At 40.3% G+C, this 13,881-nt stretch overlaps 1 protein-coding gene across 9 annotated transcripts in view; it reads left to right on the plus strand.

The window, feature by feature from the left end:
* The window catches only part of NEK1 (NIMA related kinase 1), a 181,923-nt gene that overhangs the window by 28,032 nt on the left and 140,010 nt on the right, over positions 1–13,881 (plus strand). For all 9 annotated transcript variants that reach the window (XM_047759749.1, XM_047759748.1, XM_047759751.1 and 6 more), the window contains 4 exons: positions 2,336–2,433; positions 10,302–10,385; positions 12,644–12,711; positions 12,843–12,929. In XM_047759749.1, the coding sequence (XP_047615705.1) occupies positions 2,336–2,433; positions 10,302–10,385; positions 12,644–12,711; positions 12,843–12,929 (337 nt within the window). The remainder of the gene's footprint in view (positions 1–2,335; positions 2,434–10,301; positions 10,386–12,643; positions 12,712–12,842; positions 12,930–13,881) is intronic.

Raw genomic sequence — 13,881 nt, forward strand, 5'->3', positions numbered from 1 at the left:
TGCAGGTTCGATCCCTGGCCTTGCTCACTGGGTTAAGGATCTGGCGTTGCCATGAGCTGTGGTATAGGTTGCAGACGCGGCTCGGATCTGGCGTTGCTATGGCTCTGGTGTTGGCCAGCGGCTACAGTTCTGATTCGACCCCTAGCCTGGGAATCTCCATGTGCCACGGGAGTGGCCCAAGAAATGGCAAAAAGACCAAAAAAAAAAAAGCTTCTGCAGTGAGAGGTGATCAAGGGAGAGAAGTGTAGAGTTATGGGGCCAGCCAGCCAGCAGCGAGTGCCTTGCTGGATGTCGTGGCTTACGTCCTCCGATAACTCTCCATCATTTTGTAACACACATTGAGGCTTTGTCATCTGCTTTATAGTCTTGCGGCCTCAATTACAAGCGGGTTCTAGGTAGTGGTAGTTTCTAGCCTTTTTGGAGAGTGTTCTCTCAGCAGTGTGTGGGCTCGCTGGTGCTCCGAGTGGTGTCCTGAAGTCTATATCTCTAGCATCTCGTGCCAAGTGCCTGCAGCATAGTTGGCACTAAGATGTTAAGTGATTGAATGACTGCAAAACAGACTAGTACCTCCTTCCCAGAGGAAAGGCTTTTCTGTTAACCCTCCATTTTAACTAGTATTTATCCCCAAATAAATCAAATGTTTAGGCAGCAGAAAACACCACAGAGCTCAAGTATTTTAGTTCAAGATTGCTTCTCCATCTTTCTAAGGTCCTCTTTAACCTTTTCTGTCTCCCTGTCCCTGTCCCTGTCCATCTCTCTCATGCAGACACACACACATACTCATTCATCTTTTAAAAAATAGTCTTTTGATAGGTTTATTTAATTTTTGATACGTGCGTATGGTACAAACTTCAAAGCTACATAACAGTAAAAAGTTTGCCTTCTGTTTTTCTCTTTGAGCCTCCTCTTTTTTCTCCAGGAAGTACCCACTGTTACCACTTTCTGGTTTCCTTCCAGAAATATTCTAAGCACTAGTAAGCATACCTAAATAATAGCAAACTGTACATAACTTTTTGCTTTTTGTTTCTCATGCTACGTAAATGGAGCCATCCTATATATATTTTTCATCAGTAGTAGATCATACAGTTTTCTGCCTTTTTTTTTTTTTTTGAATGGCCATACTTCCGGCCTATGCAAGTTCCCAGGTTAGGGGTCATATAGGAGCTGCAGCTGCCTGCCTACAGCATAGCCACAGCAATAGCAACATGGGATCCGAGTCACATCTGTGACCTACATCACAACCACAGCAACGCCAGATCTGAGCCACATTGTGACCTACGCCATAGCTTGTAGCAACGCCAGATTCTCAGCCCATTAACGAGACCAGGGATTGAACGTGCATCCTCAGAGAGACTATGTCAGATCCCTTACCCGCTGAGCCACACCAGGGAACTCCTGTAAAGAGTGATACAGATTCTTAATAAGCTCAGTCATTCAGGTTCCCAACCCTGGCACATTAGAAGCAGTGTAGCCTTTACAAGAAGCAAGACCATCTCCCAAGTTGCAAGAATAAGCCTGCTGACAGTGAAGCTGTCAGCACAGGCACTACGAATGTGATGGAAAGGCTGTTCTTTCAGTTGTAACAAGTGCTCTTGGCCACTCTTCCTTACCTGGGCAGAAACAGCATGGTCTCATTCCTACATAAGAATAGTGTGGAGAGGAGGCTTGGACTGTCCTCTCATCCTGGCTACCATGAGAAGAGTCACGGAGTCGTTTCTCTGTGGCTTGAGGCAGAGGCATTAGGGAAGTGCCCCGACTTCATGTTTGCTCACAGATTAGATTCAGTTTTTGGAAAGAGTGAAATCCAACAGAGCTTCATGGGAGGAGCTCTGTCTGCTGTTGAACCCTGAGAGTTCATCGCAATGTCTGTTACTTACTATGTGTTTAACAGATAATATGGTTGATAAACAAAGCTGAGAAGTAATGGTCAGCGGGAAACCAAGATCACCCATCTCTGACAAATAGGTGGAGAAGCATGATTTTTGTAGGTGATGTTTAAGGAAATGCATCTATTAAATGAAACCAGGTATATCTTTGTGCAATTTGTCCATATTCCAGAGATGTTTACATCAGTGTGGACATTGCTCTCCAATGGGATGGTGTATTCTTGGTAGAAAAATCATTAATGGTGGAGCTGCCTATTAACTCAAGTGGTCGAACAATCTGTTTGACCAGTATTCCTTGACTTTGCACTTTCGTTTTTCTGACTGGTTCTGCGTTTAACAGAGCACATTTAATTGATTGCTGCTTCTTAGTAAACCTTTAGGTACCTTTACTGTAGCTATGCTTTTGATGTACACTTTTAAAAATGGAATGTAATGTTTATATTTTGTAGAAAATGGCTCTCTCTACATAGTGATGGATTACTGTGAAGGAGGGGATCTGTTTAAACGAATAAATGCTCAGAAAGGCATTTTGTTTCAAGAGGATCAGGTGAGTTAGCATGTGGGAGGTTGACTCTTACTTGTGAAATGTTGTTGAGAAGTAACTCAATGTTTGTTTTGTACATCTGTTTTTTCATAACTACAAGTGCTGGCTGGTTCCTCGGGCAGTTTTATAGCAAACACCAGTGTCTCGTCCCATTCTACTCTCAAACTCTACTCCTGGGTTCCGCTCACATCCGGTTTCCTGTCTATAGTAATACTGTTAACATGTATAAATTGTATCCTGTGTGTGTATGTATGTATAACTATATATTTTTGTAGGCAACTTAATTATTCATTGTAACTATTTGATTGGTTATTCTGTATCCTGTCAGTCTGATTTAACTGCTCAGACCTTATCTTTCTAAGATGTGGCTTTGCTAGGTAACTCCAGCTCCAGAAGCCTTTTACTGGCAACTGTGTTAAATCTAATCTCTGTTTGATTTCAAGGATCTCTGAAATATTAGCGTCTTCTACTTATACAGTCATACGGTATTCTGTTCTCTAATATGCATCCTTTTCCATTGATTTAATAGATATTTATGGTGTCTGCTTTCTGTGGTTGGCACTGGGTGTTTATACCTCTCATTCTTCCTATGTGCTTATTCTGATTACTTATTTTGTTTTGGTAATACCTTCCTGCTCTAGCCCCTGACTGTATGTAATTAGTATTTTATCATTTTTAAAAAAGCTCAGCTCAAGTCCTAGGCTTTTCTTTAGATTTTCCATAGGTACTTGAGTCTTCTGTCATATTTTCCTTCTCTGAATTCCTGTTAGTCTCATTATCTCCCACAGTTAATTTTATTTATTTTTGTGTCTTTTTAAGGCCACACCTATGGCATATGCAGCTTCCTAGGCTAGGGGTCAAATTGGGGATGTAGCCGTGGCCTACGCCATAGCAGCACCAGATCTGAGCCATGTCTGCTACGTAAACTACAGCTCATGGCAATGGTGGATCCTTAACCCACTGAGTGAGACCAAGGATTGAACCTGTGTCCTCATGGATACTAGTTAGATGTGTTTCCACTGAGCCACGATGGGAACTCCGACACACTCTTAATTTTAATCACATGCTTTTACATAGGCGAGTGGAGGGAGCACTGTGCTAGGAGTGTTGTATTTGTTGTTTCTTGTAGGTTCTTGATGTTAACTTGGAAATATGGTAGGATGAGATCTTGAGTTGTAAGTACTGTTGAATAGGGTAATGTATTTCTGAAGCTTTCCAACTTACCTGTTATTTCCACAATTAAGCCTACTAGACAGAGCATAAAACGTGGAGTAAGGAGACTTGGTTTGAGCCCTTTTTCTACATATCAGCTTGGTAGTTATGTTAACAAGTTACTTAACTGCTTTAAGGCTGTCTCCTCATTCGTTATAGGGATGTTCCTACCAGGTAAACAACTTTAGTGTTGTTGTGAAGGTCAGGTAGTAATCAATATTTGTGTACAGAGTGCCGTTTTTATTAGAATTTATCCAGGTTCCATTGCTTGTGCTTATTTTTAATCTTTTATCTCTCTCGAATTTTAAAATGCTTACTGTTAAATTTCATAACATTCTGCTATAAAATACAGTAATTTGGTTTCACTGTTGGGTAAATATTCTTAGTACATGATGATTTATATGTGTACATGTATTTTTATCTTATCTTCATAGAGATCATCATGGAGTTTTTTTCCTGTGTGTGTATTTTTTTTTTTTTGCCACCCCACAGCATTAGAAGTTCCTAGGCCAAGGATCAGATCTGAGCCACAGCTGCCATCCAAGCCACAGCTGTGGCAGTGCCAGATCCCCAATCCATTGTGCTGGGCCAGGGATCGAACCTGTGTCCCAGAACTCTCAAGACGCCACTGATTCTGTTGCACCACAGCAGGAACTCCTATTCTCTATATTTTTATTCGTCTCTGAGATTATTCCATAATAAACAATAAGCATTTTCTAGCTCTTTCAAGTTAATAGCATTTTTTCCTACCCTTCAAAATGACAAGTTTTGTTAGCCTATTTGAAATGGTAATTATGTAAACAGAAACATTCTGCTGCTTTTGGGGCTTTGAAGCAGGAAAACAGAGGTCAGAGCCCATTTTTGTTTTAGACTTAGATTGAATAAGTCTCAGATGGTTTTGTTCCATCTCTAGGATGGAAGTGGGAGCAGAAAATCCTGTTTTTTTTTTTTTGTTTGTTTGTTTGTCTTTTTGCCTTTTCTAGGGCCGCTCCCACAGCATATGGAAGTTCCCAGGCTAGGGGTCTAATTGGAGCTGTAGCCGCCAGCCTACGCCAGAGCCACAGCAACGCCAGATCCAAGCCACATCTGCGACCTACACCACAGCTCACGGCAACACCGGATCCTTAACCCACTGAGCAAGGCCAGGGATCGAACCCACAACCTCATGGTTCCTAGTCGGATTCGTTAACCACTGAGCCATGACGGGAACTCCAGAAAGTCCTGTTAAAAGAGGAAATTCTTCAACCCACTCAAGCCATTCTCATCAGTGATCTTTCCTCTTTTGCATCTTTACTGGAGAAAATCTAGTCAGATTAGGAAGCAACTTGACTAAGTCTGTGACTTTTAATCAGTAATAAACAATGAAATGAATTAAGTACCTTCTCTTCAACAATCCTCAGATGGCCCTTCCCAACATGGATATTAAAAAGATGTGCCACTGACTATTTTTGGCTATTTTCAAGTCTTGGGTAAATTTTCCTTTTTGTTGGGGAGGGGGGGAATTCACCCCAACGCATATGGAATTCCTAGCCCAGATGTTAGATCCAAGCCACAGTTGTGACCTATGCCAAAGCCATGGCAATGCTGGATTCTTTAACCCACAATGCTGGGCCAGGGATTGAACCTGCATTCTGGCCCTGCAGAGATGCCACTGATCTTGTTGAACCACAGTGGGAACTCCTAGATAAATTTCCTCTCTTGTGATAATTTCCAAATATGTATTCTTTTATTTATTCATTTATTTTGGCTGCATGCAGAGCATGCGGAAGTTCCTGGGCCAGGGATTGAACTCGCACCACAGCAGTGACATGAAGCGCAGCAGTGACCACAATGGATCCTTAACTACTAAGCCACCAGGAAACTCCCCAAATATATATTCTTTTAAAAGAAAGTCTGATCTCAGAGTTGGCCCTAATATTTAGGTGTAGTCAGAGTGTTAAATAAGCATATAGGCTTCCTTGAGTTTGCTCTGAAAATCTAGAGCCTTATAGAATTAGGCAACCATGCAGCTACTAAGGCCACAAAATTGATTGTTGTCTGGAAGTTTTCATAAGGAATCTTAGATTGGATTTTTAAAGAATACTACTTGCTCTTCTATCCCAAGCGAGGAAACCAAGCCCAGTACATTCTCTACTGAATTTCATTTGTAGTACCTATAAATCTGGGTGATTTTCTTCTTGAGGGTTTTCAGATTTGCCAAGGTTTTTGCAGACTACAAAATGCCCTTGCCGCCTATGACGCTGAGATCCTGTAAATCAGGCACTAGACAGAAGTTGACCCCACATATATTTGTTAGTAGTGGGCTTATCACAGCTGACTGAATGAAAATCATTCTCACATTAGACACTCCAGCTATGGCTTTGGTTGCATGGTTGATTTGTGTAGTTATAGTCTGGTAAAAATAAGTGTAGATCCTTATTGAGCCAATGAAAATTACAGTGTTTCTGAAAAGTAAAACTCAGTGAAACTATTTGTTTCTGAATTCTGAATGGCTCAGTGAGAATCAGATAATCACTTTAAGATGTTATATTTCAGTCTGCAAAAGCATAATCTACTAAATTGAGTGTTAGAGGTAGTTTAAGAAGAAAAAATAGACTTTATGTGTTCATGAAGTATAGAAGAGTAGAACATTTAAAATATTAACAATTGTATTCCAAAGAAATAGCCGCAGTTACATTTCATTTAATTCAGTTCATTCAGTCCTAGTAATTTCTTTTTTATTCTGCTGGATTTGGGGTTAGTTGGCTTTTATGATGTATAACAGCTTCTGGACTGAAAAAGTCTTAGAAATCCTGACTCAGTGCATTGTTGATTACCTTAGCAATGGTAGTGCAGAGGCCTGCACTTAAGAGTCTATTTTTTGAAGTATCAGTAGTTCATTGTCCTAGTACAGTCTTTTCCAAGATCTTTCTGGCTGTATCAAGAGGCAGAGGCCTGTTTAATAATGAGACTAACGAGTTCTTGTTGTGGCTCAGTGGTTAACGAATCTGACTAGGAACCAAGAGGCTTTGGGTTCGATCCCTGGCCTCACTCAGTGGGTTAAGGATCCGGCGTTGCCGTGAGCTCTGGTGTAGGTCGCACACATGACTTGCATCCTGCGTTGCTGTGGCCTGGCGGCTGCAGCTCTAATTGGACTGGAGCCTGGGAACCTCCATATGCCACAGGTGCAGCCCTATAAAAGATTAAAAAAAAAAAAAAGAGAGAGAGAGACTGAAAGGATGTAGTTAACTTAGTATAGTAAGCAGTAACAGAATGAAGTTCTCCACAGAGATAGTCGATAAGGACTTGATGAATATTTTCCTTAAGGGTAAAAATGGACAGCAAAGTCATTGACAAATCTCTAGGATCTTCTCATAAAGTGTGTGTTTTCTGAAATACTTAATAATATTTTAGCAGAGCCTCCTTGCCTGCCTGCTTACATCTCTCACAAGCATCCTAGCCTAATAAATCTATTTCTTGCCTAAAAAAAAAATAATAATATTTTACCTCTACAGACTAGAAAGTGCTGAGCAGCTTTGTTGATTTGGCAGGTCTCTCCATGTAGCTCTCATAAAAATGTTGAGCTAGTTAATACGTATTGTGAGAAGTAGCCTAGAATTTTTATTTTTAAATTTAGGCTCTAACCTTGGGAAGACACAAACCTAAAGAATTGTCAGCAATTTGGTCACTTAACATAGGGCCATGGGTGCCTGAAAAGTAATATTTGTTCACCCATTTAATCGCAATGATAAAATATTTTAAAATAAATATTGATGGAGAAGATTCTGGGAAGATAGTCGAGTAGGAAACACTAGGATTCTTGTCTTCCCACCTACACAAGAGTTACAGTGGCAGAGTTTGTCTGATATGACTGTTTTGGATCTCTGGAATCTTGAAGGTTTGCAGCTTCTGGGGGAAGGCTTGCATAGTAATTTGTGGTTAAGTTCAGGCGATTTTGGCTCCTAGCTAGGTTAGCAGCAGGTTCCACATCCCCTGCTGCCCAGCGCTAGGGCATCCAGCTGTGCTTGCGTCCCAGAAGGATCTTGCATGCAGCTTGTGTGAGCCAGGGTGGACAAAAAGGTCCCTTTCCTCCAGATATCAGGGATCTGTGCTCTAATTGTTGACGGCTACTTCAGATCTCAGGTGGAGAGAGACAGCCTGACAAAAGAACTCAACTGAGCTGAATTGTTATTTTCTTTTTGTGCTTTTCCTGACCCCTCCCTGCTGGAATGAATTGCTCTCAGTATACATTGCTGTTAAAAGATGTGCTTTTTATTAGGTACTTATCTGAAAGTATATTTCTACCACCCTATGAACTCAAGGTTGGAGAACTGTGTTTCATTTTTTTACTTTAGCACCTTATGTGAATGTGGAACGGAACTTAAAATTTATGAAGTCAATAAATGTCTACCAAACTAAACTAAGAGATTTGTTTTTATAAAAAAATTAATTTATAAATTAATTTAAGATTAATATTTGTTCTTTAAAAAAAGTACTGACGAGGTAAGAGTAGAAAGTAAAGCTTGTTACTTACCTTCCATTCTTTCCTCTGAATGTTCCATGACGAGGATGCTCATAACCGATTGGCAGCTGTCCTGTGCGTCCTCCCTACACCCACACAGTCGTAAACCATTGCATAGAGTTCAGGTACACAATAGATGTGCACAGACTAAGAGGAGGAGTGTGCCATGCAGGCTCTGCGTAATGAGTGGACACAGATGTACTTCATTCTGTCCATTGGCCGTGCAGCATTCTCACGATGGCATTGTGACATTTAACCAGGCCCTTGAAGGATAGTTAGATTGTTTAAGTTTAGATGGACGAATGATGCCGGGGCTAAACATCCTTGTATGTGTCCTTTTGTATTTGTGATACTTTATCTATAGGATACATTTGAAATTGCAGTTGCTCCTTCAAATGGTATGTGAATTAAGAATTTTTACCAAGTAATTAATTTTCTCACAAGGCATGCAAAGAATTATTTCCTCACATTCTGACTGACATTGTTTATAATTTCATTTTTTCAGGTTACAGAGATATCTTGTTTTAGTTGCTTTTTTTTTTTTTTTGTCTTTTTGCTATTTCTTGGGCTGCTCCTGTGGCATATGGAGGTTCCCAGGCTAGGGGTCGAATCGGAGCTGTAGCCACCAGCCTATGCCAGAGCTACAGCAATGTGGGATCCGAGCCGCGTCTGCAACCTACACCATAGCTCACGGGAACGCCAGATCCTTAACCCACTGAGCAAGGGCAGGGACTGAACCCACAACCTCGTGGTTTCTAGTCGGATTCATTAACCACTGCGCCACGACGGGAACTCCTCTTGTCCACTTCTTATTTTGGCTGCCAGTAAAATAAAATTTGAAGAACTGTAGTGTATTAGAGAATTATCAGTCTGACAGTTGTGTTACAGGAATTTTCTCAAATAATTGTTAAACTTATTATATATTTTGGAGTTCCCATTGTGGCTTAAAGGGTTAAGAACCCTGCTAGTATCCGTGAGGATGTGGGGTTGATTCCTGGCCTTACTCAGTGGTTCAAGGATCTGGCTTTGCCGTGAGCTGTAGTGTGGGTTGCAGATGCAGCTTGGATCCTGTGTTGCTGTGGCTGTGGCATAGTTTGCCAGCTGCAGCTCCAGTTTGACCCCTAGCCTGGGAACTTCCACATGCACACCTGTGGCCCTTAAAAAAAAATTACATATTTTGCCAGCCAGATGTTTTAAAACTTATATAGGCAAGTTTTCTTTTGAATCGTGGGTTTTAGTATCATGTTTTGAAAGTCTTGCATCAGTCAAAGGTTATAGAAAATTAACATTTTTTTCTCATTTTATACTTAAATTTTTTTAATATTTAAAAACGCCATCTACTTGCAGTTCTTTTGGTTTTAGAAATGTGGTAGAAATTCAGCCCTTTTACTTTCAAGTGGCTAACTCCATCCAGAGTGTGTATTTATATATTTTGATTATAGGGAGAGAAAAAAAAGAGATGTCTTCTGAATTTCCAGCCTAATTTTTTTCCTCTCATGAGTCTTACTTAATGTAGGGAAAAAATACATTTTTTTTTTTTTGTCTTTTTGCTATTTCTTTGGGCCGCTCCCACGGCATATGGAGGTTCCCAGGCGAGGGGTCAAATCGGAGCTGTAGCCCCTGGTCGACGCCAGAGCCACAGCAACGTGGGATCCGAGCCGCGTCCGCAACCTACACCATAGCTCACGGCAACGCCGGATCATTAACCCACTGAGCAAGGGCAGGGACTGAACCCGCAACCTCATGGTTCCTAGTCGGATTCGTTAACCACTGCGCCATGGCGGGAACTTCGAAAAAATACATTTAACAGCAGAGTTACTCACCATCATACTATCTATCCTACAATATAAAATATTTCCATTTTTCACTCTTCTCTGGAAATTTCTTTCCATGCTAATTCTGATTTATAAAGGATGCTTCAGTAGCAGTCTCTTACATTTAAACATAGCATGTATGCTGCATGTAATGTGTCAGGTGTCTTGAATATCTACCTAATGTTAATGACATTATTTACAGTGAAAATACAAATTATAGCCTAATTTAATATTTAGTTCTCCTCATCCCCAAATATCCCCGAATCCTTTTAATGATCAAAGAAAGACTACTGTGAAATGTAAATTTTAAGGGAAGTGACAGATCCTGATTTTTTTCCCCCTAGATTCTGGACTGGTTTGTACAGATATGTTTGGCCCTGAAACATGTACATGACAGAAAAATTCTTCATCGAGACATAAAATCACAGGTATGTTTATTGTGTCTGTAATAAGTTTTAAGTGGATGTGAACATAGAGCCAGCATTGTTTGAACTTGATGCAGTCTCCATCAGACTGGCCTCTCCTTTAAGGGTCCCTGCATCACTGTGACCCTGAGTCCTCCTCAGAAGCAGCATGTGTTAGATCTCTGGCTTCTCCTGTTTCTTGGGCACTCTCTCATTAACGATGGGGGGAAAAAAAGTCCTAAGGAAGGGATTTTTTTTTTTTTGTGATTTTGCACGTTTGAAAGATGACTTTATTCTCTTTAATGATAATTTGATATCAACTTCTAGGTTAAAAATTGTTTTCCTATAGGATTTTGAAGATGTGGCCCATTTGTCTCTTGGTCTCTTAAGGTATTCGTGTTTTCTCTCTGGCTGATTTAGGGCAGTCACTCCATCCTGAGGTTCTGAAATTTCGTTGTTGTGCCTTGGTGAGGTCCCAATCTTTATTATGCTATGTACTTTTGAGAATGTGTATTTCCTCTAGAAATGTTTTGGAAAATGTTTAGCTGTATTGTTTTCAAATATTAATTCTCTCTTGCTGCTTTCAGAGTCGTCTCCTGAATTTTTTTCTAGACATAGGCAGAAGCATCTTAATCTTTCTCTCATGTATCTTATTTGTTCTTCCATATGTGTCTCTGTCTCTCTCAGGTATATTCTACATGAATTCTTCAATCTACTTTCCGATTAACTAAATCCCTTTTTAATTTTGCATAAACTAGCGCTTTCCTCACCCATCTACTTCTTTATTATAATGACTTTTTTTTTCCAAGATTTCTAAATGTCTTTTCATACACATCTGTTCTTATTCTAATTGCTTTTTGTTTCATAGTTTTATTCTTTTCAAATGCATATTTATTTCATTTCTTTGCAATATTCTAAATATATCTACTTCGGAGTATTTGTTGGACCGTCTTACAAACTTAATTCTATCTGGAGTGAATGCTTGCGTCAGCTCTCTGCATGTGTGTTGGATATTTATGGGAAGTGTTTGCACAGCTCCCTCACCTTTGCGTGGAGGGTCTTTCATGGTTACTTCTCTTGCACTCACTTGGCCCAGAATGTGCAGTGCAGAAGGATTCCTTTCCTGATGTCAAGGCCATGTCTTTCTCCTCACTTTCATAGGCCTGCAGCTTCTCATGTAGCGTCGTGGCCCCAGGATGAGTAGTTGGAAGAGGAGGTTCTATGGTGGAAGCCCTGTACCCCATCTTTTCTGTCTCCCCACCCTCTGCTGCCTCATCCTATGAAAACCATTTTTTTTTTTTTTTGCTTTTAGGGCCACACTCTTCGGCATATGGAGGTTCCCAGGCTAGGGGTTGAATTGGAGCTACAGCTGCTGGCCTATGCTACAGCCACAGCAGCGCTGGATCTGAGCTGAGTCTGCAACCTACACCACAGCTCATCGCAACGCTGGATCCTTAACCCACTGAGCAAGGTCAGGGATCGAACCCGCAACCTCATGGTTCCTAGTCAGATTTGTTTCTGATGCGCCACTATGGGAACTGCCTATGAAAACCATTTTACTCTGTTCAACTCACTCCCACCTTGTGCCACCCTTGGCTGAGCGACTGTGTTTGATTCAAATCTCCCAACTAATAACAGAGTTTAAGTCATGTTACCCAACAAACTCCCAGATCCAGTGTTTGATGAGAGAGCATTGGAGTTACCTACATCCTGGAAACTGGTGTCTGCTTTCTGTCTCTATGGATTTGCCTACTCTGGACGTTTTATATAAATGGGATCATCTCATATGTGACTTTTCCGATTTTAAATTTGGGTTGTCTTTTGTTGCTGATGAGTTGTAAGAGTTCTTTATCCTGGATACTAATTCCTTGTCAGATACATGGCTTGCAAATATTTTTTCCCAATTCTGAGGTTGCCTATTCACTTTCCTAATGGTTGTCCTTTGCACAAAAGGTTTTAACTTAATGAAGTCCCAATTTGTATTCTCTTCTTACTTGTGCTTTTGGTGTCATATCTAAGAAGTCATTGTATAACCCAGTAGCGTGAAGATTTACTCCTGTGTTTTCCTCTAGGAGTTTTGTAGTTCTTATATTTAGGTCTAGAATCCACTTTGAGTTGATTTTTGCCTGTGATGTGAGGTGGGGTCTACATTCATTCTTTTGTATGTACATATCTAGTTATCCCAACATTTCTTTTTCACTGGATTCATTTTTATGACAGAAGTTATCAACTTAGAACTGGACTGCAGCACTATTTCTGGGTTTTTTTCTTCTCTTTTATAGAACATATTTTTAACCAAAGATGGGACAGTACAACTTGGAGATTTTGGAATTGCAAGAGTCCTTAATAGGTAACATATCAGTTTTAAACTTTGGTTTGATATAGTGTCTTCAGTGAAATTTTAAGCCACGATGATGGTTTGTGATCACTTGTAATATCGCTCAGTATCCTAAGCTTGTCCTATAATCCTTTCTGTTCTAGTACTGTGGAGCTGGCTCGGACTTGCATAGGGACCCCGTACTACTTGTCACCTGAAATCTGTGAAAACAAACCTTATAATAATAAAAGGTATTTAAAATGATGTACTCTTTTAAATCTTGTTATACTATATTTATTAATCTTCAGAATATTATTCTAAAATCAGTAATGCACATAGGTAAACATATATATGTATATATACATATAAGGAGGGGAATTGTAAAGAAGCTATTTCATGATCTTACTGGAGGAACTATAGAAAGAATCACCTTGTAAAGCTATAATGGGAAACAATGTTTTCTTTGTCTTTCTCTTTGTAATAGTTACTTGCTGTGGAATTATAATAGTTAATATTTATTGAATACTTACTATATGCCAGGCACTGTTTAAAGTGCTTTCTATGCATTAATTAACTCTTTTTATCTTCCCACTAACCTTGCGAATTGTAGGTATTAATCAGTGTTCCTTTCCCCATAAGGAAACCAATGCAGAGAGAGGTACAGTGACTTTATAGAGTCCCAGCATCTGCCTGCCAATCCCAGATCCCTAATCACTAAGCTGTATACAGCTGACCCAGTGAATGATGAGTGTGTTGGGAACAGGAATTCTGTCACCAAATTCCAGTTACTCTTTATTTCTCTCACACAATCTAATTTTATTTTTATTTTATTCTTTTGTCTTTTTTCCATTTTCTTGGGCCGCTCTCACCGCATGTGGAGGTTCCCAGGCTAGGGGTCGAATCGGAGCTCTAGCCACTGGCCTACGCCAGAGCCACAGATCCAAGCTGCATCTGTGGCCTACACCATAGCTCACAGTAACGCCGAATCCTTAACCCACTGAGCAAGGCCAGGGATTGAACCCGCAACCTCACGGTTCCTAGTCGGATTCATTAACCACTGAGCCACGACGGGAACTCCTCTAATTTTATTTTTTAATTTTTTTTTTGAAATTTAATTTAATTTTTCTTTTTTGGCCACCCCACAGGATACAGAGTTCCTGGGCCAGAGATCAGATCCAAGCCGTAGCTGTGACCTACACCACA

The sequence above is a fragment of the Phacochoerus africanus genome, chromosome 15 (genome assembly GCF_016906955.1).
Source record: "Phacochoerus africanus isolate WHEZ1 chromosome 15, ROS_Pafr_v1, whole genome shotgun sequence".
In the NCBI taxonomy this organism is placed as follows: domain Eukaryota; kingdom Metazoa; phylum Chordata; class Mammalia; order Artiodactyla; family Suidae; genus Phacochoerus; species Phacochoerus africanus.